The sequence below is a fragment of the Tubulanus polymorphus genome, chromosome 3 (assembly GCF_964204645.1).
Source record: "Tubulanus polymorphus chromosome 3, tnTubPoly1.2, whole genome shotgun sequence".
Classification (NCBI taxonomy): domain Eukaryota; kingdom Metazoa; phylum Nemertea; class Palaeonemertea; order Tubulaniformes; family Tubulanidae; genus Tubulanus; species Tubulanus polymorphus.
In genome coordinates, this window is record NC_134027.1 from 17926513 (window position 1) to 17947879 (window position 21367).

Genomic DNA, 21367 nt, shown 5'->3' on the forward strand with positions numbered 1-21367 from the left:
TTGGCATGACCATAAAAGCGTTTCCCGATCTATTTTTAAATGCGATCATTTAGCGGTATTTGTATCCTAACAAAGTTTTCTCTGTCGTTTGGCCGACGCATGTCTGGATATATGTATATGTATCTACATTATTGATTTTTCATCAAGTAGTGGTGTTTTTAATACGTACATGCTTATATTTTAAACACGTGTGTGTGGTGTGACAATGCGATATAGAATCATGTGGAAAATTTTAGTTTTTTTAAATGGAAATCTAGCTTGTTGTAATATCAGTACTGATATTAGTTCGTAATATCAGTACTGATATTAGTTCATTAATAAAGGATGCTGGAAAATAAAGTCTAATTCAATTATCTATTGCGTGGGCGAGTGATCGTCGCTTTCAAGAAGATTGATCAATGTGGGATTCGAACCTACTAGTTACATTATAGTTGTCTCTGCATCAATTATGTCCCTGCCGTCTTGGAACTAGCAGTGTGTTGTGTAAAACATGGACGATGTTGTTTGATTTTTTGGCTTTGCAGAGAGAAATTTCAATCGGAAAACTGCTGAAAAACGATCTGAGACGATGTGAAAATCAAAAATTTTCTGGGGGAGGGTAATTACTTCGCGCCTACGGCGCTCGTTTCCGCCTTTTCAACATTGGTCTGTTATCATCCCTGACTATAGTGGTATTCCCATTGTTCAACACACTAGGGTGGAATTTTTTAGAATTTTCAAATTTTCTCCAGCACTAGAGGGTATTAATTAGTCAGCACTGAAAGGGTTAAAGGGTAACTGACACTTTTTTAAAGATTTTCTACTTTTTATACTAAACGATATATTATATTATACAACAAGGCTAGGTGATTTCATGATTGGAAAGATCTTTTCAATCTAGTCAGAATTGATGATTTTGATGTTCGCGCACCTGTTCAGTGTATACATTGCTTCTGCTGAACGCGTGGTACTGTGTCTATTAATAGAACTACGTCGCTAAAGTGACGGCTTAGAAATGATGTCTATAGAAATGAATAGGAAATAAGCTACAAGAGAGATTCAACTTAATTTTATACCTATTTGGCATTCAAATTGAGACAAAATGCCTCTTGATTTTGAAAGTCTACATATTAATGATTATAATTAGCTGTTGAACAGTCCATATCCGTTCAAACAAAGCTCAAAAATAGGATGCGAATAGCAAACAGTGGCATTTTCTAGTAGACAGCAAGGAACACGGATGTTTAAATCATCGTTTTGTATTATCATTTAGTGATATTAAGTAAGATCATGGTTAGATCTAAGAATATTTTGACTTATGAACTGATGAAACTTAGATAGAATTAGCCGCAAGAACAATTTCAATTGTTTTCTTGAAATATACCTCGTATTGGTGGCGGCTTTGGTCACAAAATTAGAATATTTCCTCATCCATCCTATTTTAAAACTTAGAAATAATGTCTGTGAAAGATTTGTGATGTAATCTATCAAAACTCTTCTGCAGCGTGAAACTTTTATCGAAAAACATTATTCCTTTGAATATTTGTTGTAAAGGCTGTAGAAATTTATTGAAAGTTTTTGTAGAATTTTGAAGTGTTAGTTTTCAGACTACTTAGTCTTAAATGACTATGAAAAATAGTAAATAGTAAACAAATATGAATCTATTTATTCTTTAGCGAGATTGATTGAAATCTGCGATCGCTTATAAGACGCTGTATACACTGTAGTATGCTTGTGGTGCTGAACTTTAGGTGAACTATGGAGCAGCAGTAACAGTGCTGAGAGCTTAGTATAGTGTACTTTAATAGCTTCATAGCATCGGATTGAAATCTCCATCTTCAATTTGATCGATTTAGCCTATTCAAATTACTCATTGATTCTTTGAAATAGGTTTATGCAATAGACAATAGATCCTTTTACCTTCCTGGCCAGTTTCAAAGCTGTAAAACAATCTGGCATTGAGATATAACAGAAAATACACGCAGTTTCCTCAAAATTCAACGCATTTCTATAGACGCTATTTCTCAGCTCTGCCTTTAATGACGTTGCAGTGCACACCTGCTGATTCAGCCGACGCTGAACAGTAAGCGATGTAAACAACGAAATGAAGTAAATCTTGTTACAAAATCACAAATTGTGTGTAAACTAAACATTTTAGAACAGAACGGTTGAAGATGAGTGTATAGATCAATAGAATACATCATATTTTGAAATTTAAAAAAAAGTGTCAGTTACCCTTTAAGGTACAGCTAGCAGTTGGCCTTTGGTTAAGTTTGTGAACAGCTTCAAAACAACCATGTTAACACATGATTGTGAAGTTTGTACCTCATGGACTGCATGGTCATTGGTCTATGTCATGGGTTCTTAGTGACTGTGCCGAGAGTGCACTGTATTCAGTGGTCATGGTAGATACTTTGTAACCTTGATAGTGTATATGGATTAAACATGCACCATGGCTAAAATGATACCTTCATTTCTCAACCCCTCTATTTGTATCTAAGGCAATATCATCCATACCGACGACGATTTCGTTGATCGAGCTTTTATTTCGAGCCTCAGGACCGTTGGTCTAGTTTTCAAACTTGCAGGAATGCCAACTGCTCCGTTTTGCCTTGAATCCACCTAATACCTTCAACTTGCATTGTATCTTCCCTATAACCTCAACTCTTTGTCTAGTACAGTGGAACTTCACTTGGACCTGACTTGCAAATGTGTAAGCACTACAGTGTGATAGCGTTACCAAGCAACCTAACTTGTCTTCAACCTTAATTCGAGTTTTAATTTCTATGTCTCCATCGTCATATTAAAAAGTTTCTTTCTAGCTGACATTTTTAGTGATCTCTAGTGTTTGAAGTGAGGTTTTATCGAATCCAACACATTGTCAGGATATCATACTTAAAAGGCCGACGTCCAGTATAAAAGGGAGACATGGCAGTATCTCTGAACATGGAGCTGTCAACAGCTCAAACGGTTGAAACTGGTATTTTCCTTGGATTATCTCTGTCAGTTTACCGATTTGGACCCTCGTTTTTGTCAAGGATATGTGTGAACGTATAACATATTCATTTCTATGGTTTAAATTTTGGTTTAAGCCCTCCTTCATGCATAAATTAGCAATTTACTAAGTACATTCTTGGAATTTTCTAATCTTTGAATGACAAGCTGGGAGTTTTCCAGTGAAACAGCGCATCACACACGGCACAGTTAAAGTATCATGATACCTATAGTCATAAAAATGTATAAACAAATCAGTTGCAGCTCAATAGTACATAATTTTCAGTATGATCTAAACTCACTATCAGTAATATTGTGTCAAAATCGAACAAAAATTGCGTAAATTGAAAAAAACTGTGATTTTTTTCGTTAAATCCTATATTGCTGGAGCGATTTTCATCAAAAAACACGTACAGAATCAAAACTTTTATCAAAGAAATATGAAAAAAGTTTTCTTAATTCGTCAACTGTGATACTGTGTGAAGCTAGTGTCAGCCAGATGTGTTTGTGTAAACATTATAAACTGACTGTGAGATGAGTCTATGGTGGGTTGTGGCCTACACTGAAAATCTTAATTGCTATACCACCGGATTTTCGGTGCCTTTGAAAATCGGCCTTTAAAGGATTAAAGGATTGATGATGTATAGTAAGTAAAATAACGCTTCCTAAAAACTTGAAGTGTAAGATTTTTTGGTTTACCTTTGTCAGCAGTATGAGGTTGGCATTGAGCCAATTCATGTAAAATCGCGGTACGTTTTTTATGTGAGCATTTTTTTCATTGGTTCTCGGGTTTAACGACGTATAATCGATGCGATTGAAGACATGACGGGTTAAACGACGTATAATCGATGCGATTGAAGACATGACGAACCTCCGTCGATGACATTGTCAACTTAGTTTAAATTCGACTAAAAACTGTTTTTGGCGGGAAAATTCTTAGCTCTTGCGTATAAAATTGCAATGACCGGGGGGGGGGGGGGGGGCGGTCGTCGTCTCTACGAGCGAATGTGATTGGCTGTTTTTGGGATATAAGGGGAATTCCAGCGCTACTAAAATAATTATGGGAAAGCCATTAATGGCGAGCGTTTCATTGGACTGGTGCCGTATATGTGCAAATTTTAAATGCTCTTTGTTTGTGAGAATATAATTATTTCACATATCGCCATAGGTATTGTTTCATTTTAATACCCAGTGATTGGTGATTGAGATTGAAGTGAAGCGAATGTTCACTACACAAGGCCTCCACTTGCGCAAAAGTGCTAAACATTGGACTGTTGCACACACAAATACACGCTCATACAGACTACTATATGGTGATGCTGTAACGCTGCTTGGCGCGTGCACGTTTGGTATGATAACAGGCTGAATAATTGTAGCAGAAGATGAGCGCTGTGTTTTCTGTTTGATAGAATTTGTAATAAATTGTAATTTCTTGTGACCTGAAAATACTAAGCAGCAAACTATAGGTGTAGGTCGAGGTCTGAATATTGTAGTGGTAAATTCCAGGATTTAAAACGTTCTAATACTACGCCCCGGTGTTTTAGCTTCCGCGGCCATACATTGGGAGAGGTTTCAGACTCAATATTCAGCCACCCTCTGATATGTGACATCATATGAATTTTATTTGAATATTTTTTCATATTGTGAAAATATTTTTTTGAAAGTATGAAATAGTTTCCCTTCCGCGCCTGCCTGTACCCTACGAAATTTTGGACGTAGATCATAAACAAATGTTTATCTTTGGTCTTATTTGACTACAAAATAATACTGTAAGAAAGATAAAATACAATATAAACTTCTCGAACTTTGAAGTCACGAATTAATAAGATTTTTCAAACAATGCCCTAACTCCAAACAACCACACTTTGCCCATGGGCAATTTATATTGCAAATGAACTAGAACATGGCGGATTTAGGTTCCAATTTCTGGTTTGGACAAGCGCCATCAAACAAGAAATTCCAGAACCTGAATTTGTCGATATCATGTATAAGAGTTTTAGACAACCAAAACTTAAGACATTTAGACAAAGACTTTCAGTTCAAGACTATCTTTTACTTATTTCAACAAAATCTTTATAATGGCTCACGATAATGGCTATCTGGAATCAACTTGCTCACAAGATGCCTTGAACTTGTCTTTTGTACTGTACACTGTACACTTTAGTTATGCAATTAGTGAAATTTAAAACTTAACCATAACCAAAAATGAAATGGTGAGATGATTCCTTGAAATGTTCCAATTATGCAGTAATAAGCATTTGAAGTTCATTATTTTTTCGCAAATATAATATGTTCCATCCGGAAAATATGTTCATTAGTCTCCCTGGTGATCTGTGGAGATCAAGTGGGCTCTTTCAGCTAATCACAGCTCTTCAACGGTTCAGGCCAAAATCAGCACCCCTTTTACTGAACAAATGGAGTGAATTTAAATGACATGGTTTCTAACCCTTTGACTGTGCAACTGAGCATATATTCATACAAATCATTCATTAAAGCATTATCCATTCTCAAAATCCTAGGGAGCTGAATTTTGAAAACGGGCCTTGTTTAAATCTATATGAGCTTTTTCGTGAAAATCTGAATACAAAAATATAATTTTAAAAAGCCAATCAGAAAGCTGAGTCAAAAATCAGCAGGTGTTCAAGTGAACCCGCCGTATCGTCTGCTGTTTAATGTCCGGATTTTATTTATTTCAAGATCGATTCTTTGAAATCTTTAGTTGATTTGGTTTTTGGGAGGAATATTTTTATTTGCACTACAGCAAATATCATTGACAATTATGCTATCTATCTATCTATTACGCATTTCTGTCGTGGGTTTGGCACTGCGAGTTCGTCGTATATCAGCCCTCCTCCGCACTCTGTCACTTGTGAGTTCTTGGAGAGCAATGCTTCCAAGCTTCAGGTCAGGACGGATTTATTTGAGGTCACCATTTGTATGGCTGATCCAGGTGGTCTTAGGCTTGCCTGGTGGTCTTTTCGATGGTCTTAGTGACTCACTCAGAGCTTGTCTGGTGTTTCTTCTGGTAACTTTGTGACATGGACCAACCAATGGAGAAGCCTCTTTTTGATCTTCAAGCTCCTTGGGATTTCATTGGTTCTCGATAGAGTCCGTCATTTTGGATGTAAGGCCATGTGATCTTGACAATGTTCCTGAGGATGTTTCAGACAAAGAACAAGGCCGTTTTTTGGATTTGTCCACCAGGGGTAGCCCCTGGGTATTGGGCATCTATTTCTTCAAATCACAGCATACTTTATTAGCCAATAGGTTCCTGTTATATCTTGTAGGTGACTAAAGTTGAAGAACCGTCCAAATATGGTGTTGTGGTGTACAGCCATGAAACAGGCCAAATTGATAAGTTTGTTGAGAAACCGCCAGAATTTGTATCCAATAAGATCAATGCTGGAATGTACATGTTTAGTCCATCAATACTGAACAGAATCCAGGTAAACTTAAGTGTTTGAAGTGAATTTGCCAATGATGGAAAAAGTACATGTACTGAGAAAATTGTTAGTTCTTTTATGCAGTTTTGCATAAGCAGTTTCATATAAATGTAGTTAATAAGTTTTGATGATTAATCAATTTTCAGTTGAAACCAACATCTATTGAAAAAGAGGTTTTCCCTTTCATGGCTGATGATGGTGAACTATTTGCTATGGAACTGAAAGGTATTCATGAGTAATCTGTATTAGATCAACATTTATTAACCCTTTTGTCACGTGGTACACGGTGACCGGTGACTAGCATTTTCATGGAGAATTTTCATAATACCCATGCGCTATCTATCGCAAAACCTTCTGTATTTTCCGGTGTATATGTCGAGTTTTTGAGACCAAAGATCATGTCCAAAAAACGTAGGTCGACTTATACACCGAAAACACTTGCAATATCATTTAAATGGTTGCAGGTAAAATTCCCCTAGGTAAATATCCCCTAGGTAAAAAATTTCAAATATTCAAAGTAGGTAAAAATACCCACTTGGTGATTTTCAAGAGAATTTCAAAGCGAGATGTTTCTCCAATTTCGTTCATTTGCAATGAGACTGAAATATGTTTGAACTGCGCAATGGAATCGTTCGTTGGGATGAATTCTTTAAGTAAACTCTGAGAATAAAATAAATTGTTAGAATTAATAAGAATAATCAACTTTTTATATGTAAGATCTTGAAATTTCGTAATATTATAATATTTTTGAACTGTGAACTCTTGTTGACTTGTGGTATATTTGAGCAGTGCAATGCCATGAATTATAAGCAATAATGATCTTTTAATTCTAGATATTTTAGATTCAAGCTATTGTAATATATTTGAAATGTGCGATGAACCCTTTCATTCCTAAACTGTGTGATAACTTTAAGTACTAATTTAGTATTAATGAACTGTTAATTTGTAGTATGTTTTAATTCAAATGGTATATGCTATAGTTTGTATACTCATGATATCCTTATGATGTTCCACAATAATAAATTGGATAAAGTATCAATGATATGAATTAATTTTACACTACATTCAGTAAGAGGGGTATTTTACCTACTTTGAAGAATTTGGGATTTTTACCGAGGGGATTTTTAACCGCTAACCGTTAAAACTGCCGATGTTTAAGAGTTCAAGGTTGCCATGATGAAATGCAATATTGATTTATGTTAGGCTACACTCGTTTACCTATTAGAATTTAGAAAAAAATAGTTTCTTATAATTTGGGAATGGTTCAAAATTAACTGATATTAAAAATTAAATGAGAAAGAAAAGTGCGCGCGTGTGTAATTGTACAGCACTTTAAATGGCCGCGCTGCTATGGCAGCGTGCCAATAATCAATACACAGCAGTCTAATACTAGACTACAGGCGCGTGGCATTCAATGCATACACAATACATTCAACACATGGATACAATCAATGAGCACTAATCCAGTACGGCAACTCGACGCCTACCGACTCATCGCAAGCCGTATCTGTTTTCTGTTTGATAGAATTTGTAATAAATTGTAATTTCTTGTGACCTGAAAATATTAAGCAGCAAACTACAAGTATAGGTCGAGGTCTGAATATTGTAGTCGTAAATTCCAGGATTCAAAACGATCTAATAGCCGATTTCTTCTGTACCGGTATTTTAACTTCCGCGGCCAACATTGGAAGAGGTTTCCAAGACCCAATATTCAGCCACCCTCTGATATGTGACATCATATGAATTTTAGGCCATCCCATATTAATGGTCTGTTTGCCGGAACCCGACCGACCCGACTTCAAAGGTACCGAGTGAAAACTTTTTTTCTGGCATTCATTGAAATAACTTTTATTTTTGATAAAAACGGCCGACCGACCGACCCACTGCCCACGTATGAGCTATGTTTGTTTGAATTCAAGTATGCATCTTGTGAAAACATGCCTTGACATGTGGCCTAATTTAAGTTTTCCAGGAAACTGGCAGTGTTCCAATAAGCTGCCATTCATTCTCCTAGTGACTATATTAAAGCTGGTAACGTAAAAGCGCGCACTATTCAATGTACTATTTCATTTAGGCTATTAGACAAATTTCCTGTGCACAACGTAGATGGTTTTTGCGATATTGTTTCCGTGTAAAAAATTTCTACCTACCTACCGACTCATCCTGAAAAGTTGAGTCGGTGTTACAGCAAACAGACAATTATTTTGGGATGGCCTTATTTGAATATTTTTTTTCATAATGTGAAACATGTTTTTTTTGAAAATATAATAGTTTCCCTGTCGCGCCTACCTGTACCCTACAAAATTTTGGACGTGGACCATAACCAAATGTATATCTTTGGTCTTATTTGACTACAAAATAGTTCTTAAAGAAAGATAAAATACTATATAAACTTGTGGAACTTTAGAGTCACGAATTGAAAAGATTTTTCAAGCAATGCCCTTATTCCAAACATCCTCTAGCTTTCAAGGTAAACCACACTTTGCCCATGGGCAATTTATTCAAAATTATGCGGACTACCTCGCTACACTAAAGGCTGGCTTATGTCGACAAGCCACACGATGTCTACTGAAGCAACTGGGTTTATTGCTGATTAGCGGCAACTAGCGGCCTACAAGAGGCCGCCAGTTGCTGCTCTATCGGTTCGACATAAGCCGGCTTGTGACGGCAACCCGACGCCTACCGACTCGTTGCAAGCCATATGCGGCTAGTTGCCCATGTTCTACTCAGGCCTATGGTAGGCGGACAGTTGCTTTCAATCGCAACCGATATAAGCTCATCTGCGACACGACGGAACTGAGCATAGCAATTCCAGCCAATGAGAGACCGCTTATACATACTACAAATTATGACCGCTAGTTAGCGCCATTAGTAATTAGTCATTAACTTTCAAAATTCAAGCAGTTCCATACTTAAACCAAACCTTCAGCACGGCTGATGATTGGACTGAAGATCTAGAAACGAAATTGGTAGAATTATGGTGTGAGCTGCCATCTTTGTCGCTAGCACATTGTATTCATAAGATAAATCGAAAGAATAAGTTCTTAAAGAAAAGCTTATCTACTGGAATAATATTTCCCAATAATTAAAAATAATTCAAATCTATGGTCAAAATGCTCACGTGATAATCGGCGGTCGGCTCAGTTGCCAGTAATCGTACCGACATAAGCAGGGAAGCAACTGGGCGGATCTCGTATCCCGCTAGTCGGCCTCAGTTGCTGGGAATCGGAGTGCAGTCGACATAAGGTGGGCTGCGATCGCGGTCGCTGTCAGTCGCGTCGGTAGGCGTCGCGTCACTTGTCGACATAAGCCAGCCTTAAAGCAGCAATAAATTTCTTTTCTAAAGAACTATATGAATCATGCTAATTAGGTAACATGATGCACATAATTGGTATGAAAATTGTTCTATACCAGTAAACAAAATATTTTTTATCACCAAAATGTTAGGGTACAGTACCCCTTTCATAACACTATCTTTATACCAGGGGTTTTAGTATAATCACCTAATATGTCTAATTCTGGCTCAGGATGGTGGGTGGGCATATGCCAAGTACTGAAAGGGTTAAAGGGAGACTGCAAATCTATTAAACTTTCTTGCAGGATTCTGGATGGATGTCGGACAACCAAAAGATTTCTTGACTGGAATGTGTTTGTACTTAGATTTTTTAGCGAAGTCTGAACCCAAATTCCTGTATCATAGTTGTAATGTAGTTGGTAGTGTGTTAGTGGTAAGTTCATGTTTTTTCACCATTTTAGGCCAGCTGTAGGCTGAGCCTATTACTATACAAATGGAGTGAATTTAAATGACATGGTTTCCAGAGCTAAGGCTCTTTGGCCGTGCAACTGAGCATATACTCATACAAATCCTAGCAAGCTGAATTTGTAAAAATAAAGCATCAAATCCAATTCAATTTTGTTTTATTGAGCAAATTTCAGAAAATTCAATTCTATTCCTAATGATGAAAATCTTCCGCGAAAACACATGTTTATCATTCTTGAAATTGATGTTGTGTAAGGCGTTGTTCCATGTCAAATGTCCATACAATTCAAACAAGAAGCTTTGGATATATGGATATGATAAGCGATATATTATGACCCAATAAATCTCCCGGTTCCACAAGCAACAACAAAACAGAATGAAACATATATAAACCAAATTCAGAAGTCAAACAAATCGGTGAACAGAATTATTACAAATTAGTAGAATAATAAGAGAATATGGCATAATTAAATAAGTACAAAACAGTCAAAGAAGGTAACAAAATATTCAACAATGTGGTACTAAATATGGCCCCAGTTGATTCTTCACTTTTGCACCAACAAAAATTCTATTCAAACATCCTATTTTATGAATGGCTTGTTTGTTAAAGGCTTGTTATGATTTTATTGTAGGATCCATCAGCCAAGATTGGAAACAACTGTCGAATTGGACCAAATGTCACAGTAGGGCCAGATGTTATTATTGAAGATGGTGCTTGTATCAAGCGTTCTACAATATTACGTGGCGCTGTCATTAAATCTCATTCATGGTTAGATAGCTGTATTGTTGGTTGGAAATCTACTGTTGGGAAATGGGTAAGTCTATAACAATCCATAGATGTGATCAGACAAGGAAGGAATGTACTTTTAGCGAAATCGTGGCTCCTATCTATTTTCGTGTTCGCTTCTCTTCACCTGAAGTCACTCAAGTTAATCACGTTTTTTCTTTCAGCTGTAAATTTTTCTATGCAAAATCATTTCAACACACTCCGATAAGTAATCTAGCAATTATCAACATGATGATAGATTCCGTTAAGACACTACAATATTCAAATAACAACTATCCAAAAGCTTGCTCTAACTTGGTCCACGTCTACAATAAAACCATTCCGATTCCCATCAACATGTGTAACATTTCATGTAATGATATAAGACAACACCTATCTCTTAGCTCTTTATTGGTTCGAAGAATGAGAACCTAAGCTATCGTCGAGTTGCAGTCATGAAGTCACGTGACAGGATCGGAAGATTTTTTTTTCAGATTGAGTGATACGCCTCAATGAAATAGGTCCACATACGTAATTCGCTTGTCTTAAGAATATTATAATTATCATGATAGATATATTCAAATACTAGTATTTCCGTCGAGTACTGTACCCTTTCCTATGGTTTTTTGCCAATATTTTCTAAATTTGGGTCGATCGGACTCAAGATGGCCGTCCTATGACCTTATTAATGCCCAAAAATGTTAATTTTGGCCCAAATTCTGAGTCCTGTAGCTTCCTACTGGTTTATCATTTCTCATTGCAATTTGTGATGGGTATTCTTTGGAAAGGGATGTTTTATACCTGAGACAGGTATTTTTCATCAGCCAATTATGACGCAATTGGCGGCCATCTTGGTGTCAGCAGTACTCATTCGTAAGTGGGAACAAGTTTTTCCACATTATATTGATACCTAAGCATATTTTGTTACCACAATCATTTAGAAAGTTGTAGCTCATAAGGTGTTCTATGATTGTGGTGAGTTGAAAGGTCATTGGTTTTTGTATATGGCCACCGGGGGGCGTTGAATAATGCAATATCTTAGTATTTCTATATTATTTTCGTATCAATGCATATTTTTTAACCAAAGTTGTAGCTCATGACATCATCTATGATTGTGGCAAGTTTTAAGGCCATTAGTTATTCTATATGGTCACCAGGGGGGCGTTGAATAGTAGAATAACTTAGTATTTCCTTATTATATTGGTACCTAGGCATATTTTGTTACCATGACCAATTACAATGTTATAGTTCGTGACATGTTCTATGATTGTGGTGAGTTTCAAGGTCATTTGGTTTTGAATATGGTCACCAGGGGGCGTTGAATAGTAGAATAACTTAGTATTTCCATATTAAAGTGGTAACGAGGCATATTTTGTTATCACAATCAATTACAAAATCGTAGCTGCTGACATGTTCCATGATTGTGGTGAGTTTCAAGGTCATTGGATTCTGTATATAGTCACCAGGGGGCGTTGAATATTGAAATTGTTAGATTGTTGAGCATTTGGAACCACTTCCCAAGTCTCTTCTCCGGTTGGTGCGCTCCTGTTTCCGCCGAGCTGAGGAAGACCAAGTCCACCGTCCGAACTCCGTGGAAAAAGCGTTCTGGTCCGATGCCGGCGGCGCAAGGTTCGGCACGGATGCAAACAGGACCAACTCAAACTTCAGCGCTTTCTCAGGCGGCTACAGATGCCGGTTGGTGAACTAGCGCGAACTTTAACAATCGTGTCAAGCCTCATCCAGTCATAACAGTTCCGCTTCGTATCGAGGCAAGGGGAAGGCTCCAAAAAGGGGCTCTTCCTTTCGGAAAAACTCTAAATGAATTCTCGGGACCAGTGGGAGGTTGTCTGCAGCAGGCATCAACCCACTGGTCCGACCTTTTCGGAGACGGTTGGCCCTCCCGGGTCGTCTCTCGTGGCTACCGTCTCCGTTTCCTAAGGCGACCGCGCCTGACGAGGTCACCTCCCTACATGCGGCCAAAACCAGGTCAGGAGGCCTTAATCTCTCCGGCTCTCAAGGAAATGGCCGAGAAGGGAGCGATAGAACCAGTTTGCAACGAAACTTCTCCCGGCTGGTTTTCTCGAATATTCATGGTACCAAAAGCCACAGGGGGTCAACGGACGGTGATAGAGCTGTCATCCCTCAATCGGCACCTAGACATTCCACGGTTCCGGATGACCAAACCCAAGGACGTGATTTCTCAGGATAAAGTGGAAAGGCCGCCAGTTCCAATTCAGGTCTCTTCCATTTGGCCTCAGTACAGCCCCGTGGGTTTTCACCAAGTTGGTCAAGTCAGTTCAGAAGGTACTTCGGTCAAGAGGTGTTCGACTGTTCGTTTACCTCGAGGACTGGTTAAAAGTCGCGAACTCGGCTCAAGAATGTCGGGAGGCAATGACCTCAGTCTTGGACTTAGTCCATCAGCTAGGGTTCCGCGTAAACAGGGAAAAATCTCAGTTGACGCCGGCCCAACAGTTCACTTATCTCGGCATGGACTTTGATCTCCGAATCGGCAAAGTCTTTCCGTCTATGGCTCGAGTAGCCAAACTTCAAGAAGTTGTAGCGGGAGTGTCCACAACCCCAAGAACAGCTCGTTACTGGTCAAGGCTTCTAGGCTCCATCAGCTCCATGGGCCTGGTGGTGCCCTTAGACCGCCTCAGTAGCAGGCGCTTGCAACAATATTGGAAGGTCTTCTGGTCTCGGTCGAAGGGCAACTGGGAGACCTTGATTCCCGTACTCCAACCGATCTAAGTCCGGAGCTTCATTGGTGGGCGGCAACTACGAATCTTCGGCGCGGGGTGTCACTAGCCCTGTTAGAGGCTCCAGTTCATGTATTCACGGATGCCACTCACCAAGGATGGGGGGCACATCTGGAGAACCGATTCAAAGCCGGGAGATGGTCTCGCTACGAGGCCACCAACCACATAAATTTCCTGGAAATGCTGGCTGTGTGGAAGGCCCTGAAGTTCTTTCACAGGAGAGTGGAGGGCCACCACGTTTGGTTAGCCACAGACAATTCAACAGTGAGGGCTTACCTTCAGAACCAAGGGGGCACTCACTCAGAAATCCTCACGGATCTGTCGGCCAAAATTCTTCTTTGGTGCCAGACAAAGGGCGTGTCCCTGACTGTGGCACATTTAGCAGGGAAAAGGAACGTGATGGCCGATGCTCTTTCTCGTCGAGGTCAGGCTATTGCGACAGAATGGGTTCTCCACCAAGAAGTAGCCGATCGGGTTCGAGGCATGTTTGGCAATCCGCTGCTGGATCTGTTTGCCACCCGGTTCAATCGGAGGTGTCCTCTGTTTGTTTCCCCGTTTCCAGACGCGGAAGCGTGGGGGGTCGATGCCTTCTCTCTGGACTGGTCGGGGATGCATGCGTATGCGTTCCCGCCCACACCAGTCCTGCCGCGCTTGCTGGATCAAATAGAGAGATCATTCAATTGCTACATAGTTCTGGTAGCACCATGTTGGCCGGCTCAGAAATGGTTCCTACCACTTCTCAACCTACTGTGCGACAAGATATACAACCATCTTGAGGAGTTTTTGCTGTGGCTGATATTCATCTGATTTTGTGATGTGAAGTTTGAAACCAGATTGATAGGATAGATCATCAAACATACTGTAGATGTGTGTCTGCCAACCACATGTATCAATTTTCAACAACAGAAAAATTGTTGACGAAATATCGTTGATGGTGTAAGGAATGTTTTCTTTGAGATTGAATAGTACTGTTCTAGGAATAAGTTGGCGTTATGGCGGAGGACGAGAGGTGGTATAATGAGAGATAGATACGAAATGAATTGTGCACAAGGAAATTCTTGGTAATAGGTGAATTTGGTGGTATTACGGATGGCTTATAATGAGCATTGTATGCATTGTTATAATATGCATTGTACCCCAAAATAAAAAAGAAAAGTTCTAGTTGGTGGTGATCTTCAAGACCTCAAAAATGATAATTTACGCTAAAAATTTGATGCCTTGTTTCTCATTTCTGTTGAGCTTTTAAGTTGACCTGGCCGACTGCCTATCTACCCTGAACATTACTTTTGAATCATGATCAAGCTAACAATAACAAGACCCAACAGTCATGGACATGACCTGATTAGGGGTCGTCTATTTATTACGTACGCATCGTAGGGGGAGGGGGTCATACTTAATTGCATACATGTGCGTACAGAGGGAGAGGGGGTCTGATTGTGATGTGTTCGGTACGCACCATAAACAAATCGCGAGCATTCCCTGTATAGCCTACATCATACATCGTCTACTACCCTAGTGAAGTCTATTTTGCTATCGCATATGAAACTTTCTGCCTTTGGTACAAAATAACTTAAAAACTAGGCTTAGTCTCTCTTTGGAACTTTCAAAACATTCAATGCAGTAATAAAATATCTAACCCGATTGAATTTCTTCAGAATCTGTTGCTTATTTACTAATTTAGTTATTTATTTGTTGTTGGAACTACATTTCTTTTGGGAGGAACACGTGCCCTTTTACGTATATTCATGCTTCACACACGTGTGCACGGTCCACAGACTCGCTTCTATGTGGTGTATTGATCTGTGCTTGTATATGAAAAGCGCGCCTCATGTATGGCCTAGTTAAAAGTTTTCTTGGAAACTGTAAATCATTCAACTGCTTGATTCAACTGTCGCGGGCGGCCGTGAAAAGCAGTGAACTTGGAAATGGTTTAATTTACGAAAATGAGTTGTCTAACGTTAAACTTAGTACACAGTGTATGAAATAAATGAAATCATCACACCTTGAACGTGGAGTGTCTATTTGAGTCAGTGGGGTAAATGTAACCGGCTGGTAGTTGTTGGCAGGCTGGCTGGGGAACTAGCATTTACATCAGCGCTACCGGTACAGGATTCCATCCATCAGGAATAACGAGGCAGTTAAACCTTATATGTACATTGTTTATTGCATCCCGGAATGAGAATGATTATCATAACTTTACATAGTCTATATGTACAGAATCATGAGTAGGATTTGAGAACTAGGTGTCAGATAAGTTGTAGAAATCAGGACTCACAAACTATTGACATGTTTGAGAGACATTAATTAATTATTGATGAGCACTGACTAAAGCTAATTACTGTGAAAACATATTGAGTCATGTCACATGTTGATTACGACTTTAAAGCAAATATTGACACTATAGTCATAAGTTATATTACATTATTAATGTTATTTTTATTATTAAGCAATTCATGTAGTAAGAGATATGAAATATTATGCACTGTTCAATATGAAATTGTAGATATATATGATTATAAAATATGTGACTTATATCAGGGTGACAAAAACCCACTACCATGTATATTCATGATGAATCATCTTAGGCTTTTTTGATAGTTGATTGCTTTTCCTTAATTATGAGCTTTAAACAACGCTTGACCCATAGTGAGAGATGAATCGCGAGGATTCTTCTTTAAAGCGACTTTGTACGCTTCGATCGCTTTCTCCGGCTACAATTAGATAATGAAACGAGGATATACGTGATGACAATACAGGGATCCTAAAGATCAGTCATACCAGTATTTTATACTTGGGGCATGGATTCTCTGAAATTCTACCAAAAACTTCATGGTGAAGATAGGTAATGCGTTTCCTTGAGAAAGGACTTTAAAAAAAATATTTTCCATCCTCATTTTCGATCTAATTGTCTGTAAAAAGTCAGTTTTCTCCCATCATTCGAATTCAATCCAATAGTTTTCGCTCTTTTTCATTTGTCCTTATTAAATCTCTAGAGTACCAATGTTTTTTTTATGCTGATCAAACATACACGCATGTAAATTTAGGAAAGTCTATTTTAAGAATTTCGTTTCTAGTTCAAATTTTTCTTGGGGAGGAAGCCCAACCCGATTTTAATGGGTTTTGTCGCTGACATATCATTATGCAATGATTTTTTAGCAATAGAGTCAAATTTACTCGCTGGATCCACCCATGGCTCTATCTCTTACTGTTTTTACTCTGTGGAGCTCCAAAGTTACTACTGATTTTCCTTTTTCTTAGTCAAAGATGGTGGGCACTCTGAGGGTTTTCCTCAAATCACACATGGGCACTGAAAGAGTTTAACAGTGATGTTTGCTTCATGCAAGTCTTTCTTTCTTAGTTTTTATTTTTTTTTCACCGACAAATAGTAGGCCTACCTATATTGTTGTAATTTGCTCGATGTTAGATTGGGATTACTTTTACCTACATAGAGGGTACTGCATCAGCGAAGCTGAAGTGGTGATGGCATTTCATTTGAATCCATTGAAACAAAAAGATTACAATTCCACAATTGTTGAAAGTCAATTTGAAGTAATATAGTTTATTTGAAATACTGGAAATATTTGTGGTGGTTCCAACTAGCCTTCTTTTGTCTAAAAAGACATTTTCGTGGATATTGTGATCTTACCAATTCAGGATCCATTGAATACCCTTGGTTATGTCCATGGTCAGATCGTCAAGCATTTCACCATCTGAGAATTGTGTTAGGCACTAGTACCTTGTCATTCATATTTTATTTCATAGGTTCGTATGGAGAATGTTTCTGTATTAGGAGAAGATGTGATAGTGAAAGATGAACTATATATTAATGGCGGTCGAATATTACCACACAAGTCTATTGCTGCCTCAGTTGCTGAACCACAAATTATCATGTGAAGGACATTCCGGTGTAATTTGCTTTCATTTTCACTGCCGAATGATACAAAATTATCTTTAGTCTGTTCTCAGGATGCTTTTGTTACGTAACTTCTTTTGGGGGCTACCCTTTAAAACTACAGAGAATCCTTTAAAACTATAAAGAAACCTTGGTCTAATAACCTCTAATCTACTTGGTTATAACAAAGCAAAAATTCCATTTTCCTAAGCCCTTGGACCAGTCCAATTTGCCAATTTACACTGATATATACTTCAGTGCTCAAAAAGCTAGTTCATATCAACATTGTTGGCCTTTTGAGCTAGAAATTCCAACAGAGATTGAATAGTATCTAGAAAAAAAATTATTCATGCAATGCTCTTAAGGAGGTTTATTGCCAATTTTGAATTGGTGTTGCTAGTCCGTGTACTTTCTAAAGCCTATGAAGTTTCATTGAAATACATCTATTAATTAAGATGATATCATAATTTTGAAGGAAGAGCCACCTTGGGCCATCACATTGACTAAAATTGTACAATAATTTTTCATTGGCTAGTGTGTTTATATAAATTGTTCTAAAATGAATTATTAACATAGATAAACAGCAATTTATTCTGGATATTTATTCAGTAGAACTTCTTTTGATATGACGGTACATTTATTTGGATAATGCAAAGTTTGCTATTGATAAAGGTCACATGCACTATGCTTAGGGGTGTTACGCTCTGCTGATGAGGTGGTACAAAATCTTGAAACATAGGTGAAAGCTTAAAACATAAACAATCCAAAACCTATAAATTTATTTATTTACTATGTATTTTCTTTTATATGAAATAAATTATTTACAAATAATTTATGAAATATCAGACTTGCCCTTATGATTGCTGCTAATGACTTCATTTTAAACTCAGGAATTATCAAAGGTCTCGATCTGGCAAGTATTACAATTTGGTTACGTTGTGTACACATCAGTTGATTCAAGTTGATCAGTTAATTCATCACCAGGGACGGTTGAGAACTAATTCATGTGACAGGAGGAACGTGGTTTTGATGTATCACAGGGTGGGTTCAGATATTAAAGGTCAAGTGCCCTCTAAATAGAATATTGAGAAAAACCAATTTTTACGTTCATGACGTAGTCATGAAGGTTATAAGATGGTAGTGAGTCGATGACGTCATTTTCGTGTCCCCACTTATAACTTGTTGGTGGGAGTTCAGAGGAAGATTTGTCAAACGAATAAATACTCTAATCTTATTAATGTAGAGTGTCAAATTTCGCTTTTTAAAAATATTTCCCTAAATTATTAGAAAATGCCGATAGAAAGACCGTGGGAAAGATTTTATCGTTGAATGGGCGAATCACGGCAGAGTGCACCTGTGATAAGGCGGAAATAGTTCCATGTGAAGGCAAAGCTTTTAAATGATTAGACAGTCTGAGGTGGTTTATCAACTTTTTTCAACTATAGTTCTGCTATTTTCCCAATCAAATTGCTAGATTTCGATCGTTTCTCATAAGTCAACACTTTTCAAGTGTGATTTTGATGTATGTAGAGATACATCGTGACTAGTGTACTGAATGGCGGCGCCATGTTTGAGCTGCGCGTCGATCGGTGAATAGTGGAATTACAGGGTGGAATTATCTTGATTGTATCCATACGAAGTTTATTAAAGGTTAGTGTCAACAAATGGTCCATTACAGCCCCTCTTATTTATGTGGAGAGACACTCTTAACCAGCAAAACCCTGGTCTGTTTCGTGTTATCGTTGGCCTACGTGACTGACCTTGCTCGAGCATTCGCTGCCGGCGCGCCGCTTCAAAGTCCTGGAATTGAATTGAATTCGACACAGTAATTCGCCTGTAATTTGCAGTGAAACTTTTTGAAAGTTAGCTTGAACAGGGTGACCACGAATCTGGAAAACAGGGAAAACACAGAGAAATGATTTTTCTCAGGGAAAACACAGGGAAATTACTTTTGTCTCGCACGCGCGTTTTCACCGCGAATGTTTACAATTGTCTACCTGATTATATATCAAGGATCATATGGGAAGTAATACTTTAAGAATATTAAGTCACACATATTTTACGAATATTAAGTCCCCTATAAGTCGTGCGGTATTATTATTTACCGGGTACATGTAATTAGAACATATTAAATGTTACTTTTTATAAATGATGTGGTTTGACATTTATAATTCATTGAATAAATTGTAATATGAACTTTGAAATCTCATATCAAGCTGTGTTCAATTTTTAGCTCCGCTGTGACCGAAGGTTGCAGAGCTGGTGGGTTAGGGGGTCTCCGTCGTCGTCCGTCTGTCCGTCCGTCAACTTTTAAACATTTCGATTCTTGTCTCTCAGTTTTCATCCGATTTGGATGAAATTTGGTACCAATGATCTAAGAACAAGGGTCTACATAGGCCTATCTATGGAGCCGTTTTTTGAAAATTTGCATAAATTATGCTAATTAGGGCGACCAACTTGAAAAAACTAAAATTGCTATTCCTCCCAAATTCTACAGGACAAGGCCTACAAAGTTATAGAGCCATTTTTTGAATTTTCTATAAATTATGCACATTAGGGCAGCCATCTTGAAAAAACTAAAATCGCTACTCCTCCCACAGTTTTTATTGGATCTTGACTAAACTTGGTATGACTGATCTACAGGCCAATACCTACAAAGCTATAGAGCCATTTTGCATAAATTATGCAAATTAGGGTGGCCATCTTGAAAAAACTAAAATTGCTACTCCTGCCACAGTTTGCAGATCTTGACAAAACTTGGTGTGAGTGATCTATATAATAGGCCAAGGCCTACAAAGTTATAGCGCCACTTTCTAACAAATTTGTAAAATCACAGCGAAGCTACATCAGACGATAGGCTGCAATTTTATATTTGTCATGGTCTCCATATGACGCCCAGCACAGGGAAAATCAACTTTTCACAGGGAAAACACAGGGAATTGGCAAGTGGGTGGTTTGTGGTCACCCTGTTGAAGATTGGGTCTGGCAGGATGTCCACCCTTATTGTAAATAAATGTCATTGGTGATCAAATCTGGCTGCCATTGGGTTGGCCATCTTGAATTTCTTGTTTGCCGATGCAGCCTGCAATTCTTAGTGGATTTCCACAAAATTTGGTGTGAGGATCAGAGAAAGTAAGCTGTCCATGCCTTTTGTATATGGAGGTCATCGGCTTTCAAATGTGGCCGTCAGGTCAGCCATCTTTAATTTCTAGCACGAAACGGCCACAGGGGTTTGGCGATGGGCTTGTATTTTATTTCCGGGTTGTTCATAATCTAGCGAGAATGGCGCTAAATATGAACTGCGAATAAATTCAAAATACCACGGAAATACCTTGTGTTTATATTGTGTATTTATCCGCTATAAAGTTTCGATAAACAATTGGTCGTTAAGAATCATTATCAGACGGTCGTCACGGTCGCCAAACCCCTGTGGAAACGGCCTTCACTTCTTGCTGCATTTTCATGATACTAGGTATAATTTTTTTGGTAGGTGAAATGCCTACCCCTTATTGAAAATTGAGTTCAAGTATGGCCACCAGGGTTGCCATCCATTTTGGATTTCTTTTCAGCATGATGCCTACACCAATTCTTGATGCATTTTTTCATGTAGTGTGATCTTTGGGGCAGCTAAAATGGGCTTGTCTTTTCATGTAGGCCTAAGGATATATTAACAGAAAATGAACATTATCGCCACATAGCCTATACCATCTTAACTATTTTAAAACTCATTATCAGATGGTCGTCACGGTCGCCAAACCCCTGTGGAAATGGCCTTCA

At 38.3% G+C, this 21367-nt stretch overlaps 1 protein-coding gene across 2 annotated transcripts in view; it reads left to right on the forward strand.

Annotated features, from left to right (window-relative positions):
* Window positions 1–18387, forward strand: part of LOC141901948 (mannose-1-phosphate guanylyltransferase catalytic subunit beta-like) — a 44420-nt gene extending 26033 nt beyond the window's left edge. Inside the window, exons 4-8 of one of the 2 annotated variants that reach the window (XM_074789551.1) lie at window positions 6261–6419; window positions 6563–6641; window positions 10017–10144; window positions 10809–10991; window positions 17461–18387. In XM_074789551.1, coding sequence (XP_074645652.1) covers window positions 6261–6419; window positions 6563–6641; window positions 10017–10144; window positions 10809–10991; window positions 17461–17592 — 681 coding nt within the window. In that variant the 3' untranslated portion in view covers window positions 17593–18387. The remainder of the gene's footprint in view (window positions 1–6260; window positions 6420–6562; window positions 6642–10016; window positions 10145–10808; window positions 10992–17460) is intronic. The other variant, XM_074789550.1, reaches the window with a different exon arrangement.
* Window positions 18388–21367: the final 2980 nt, after the last annotated feature.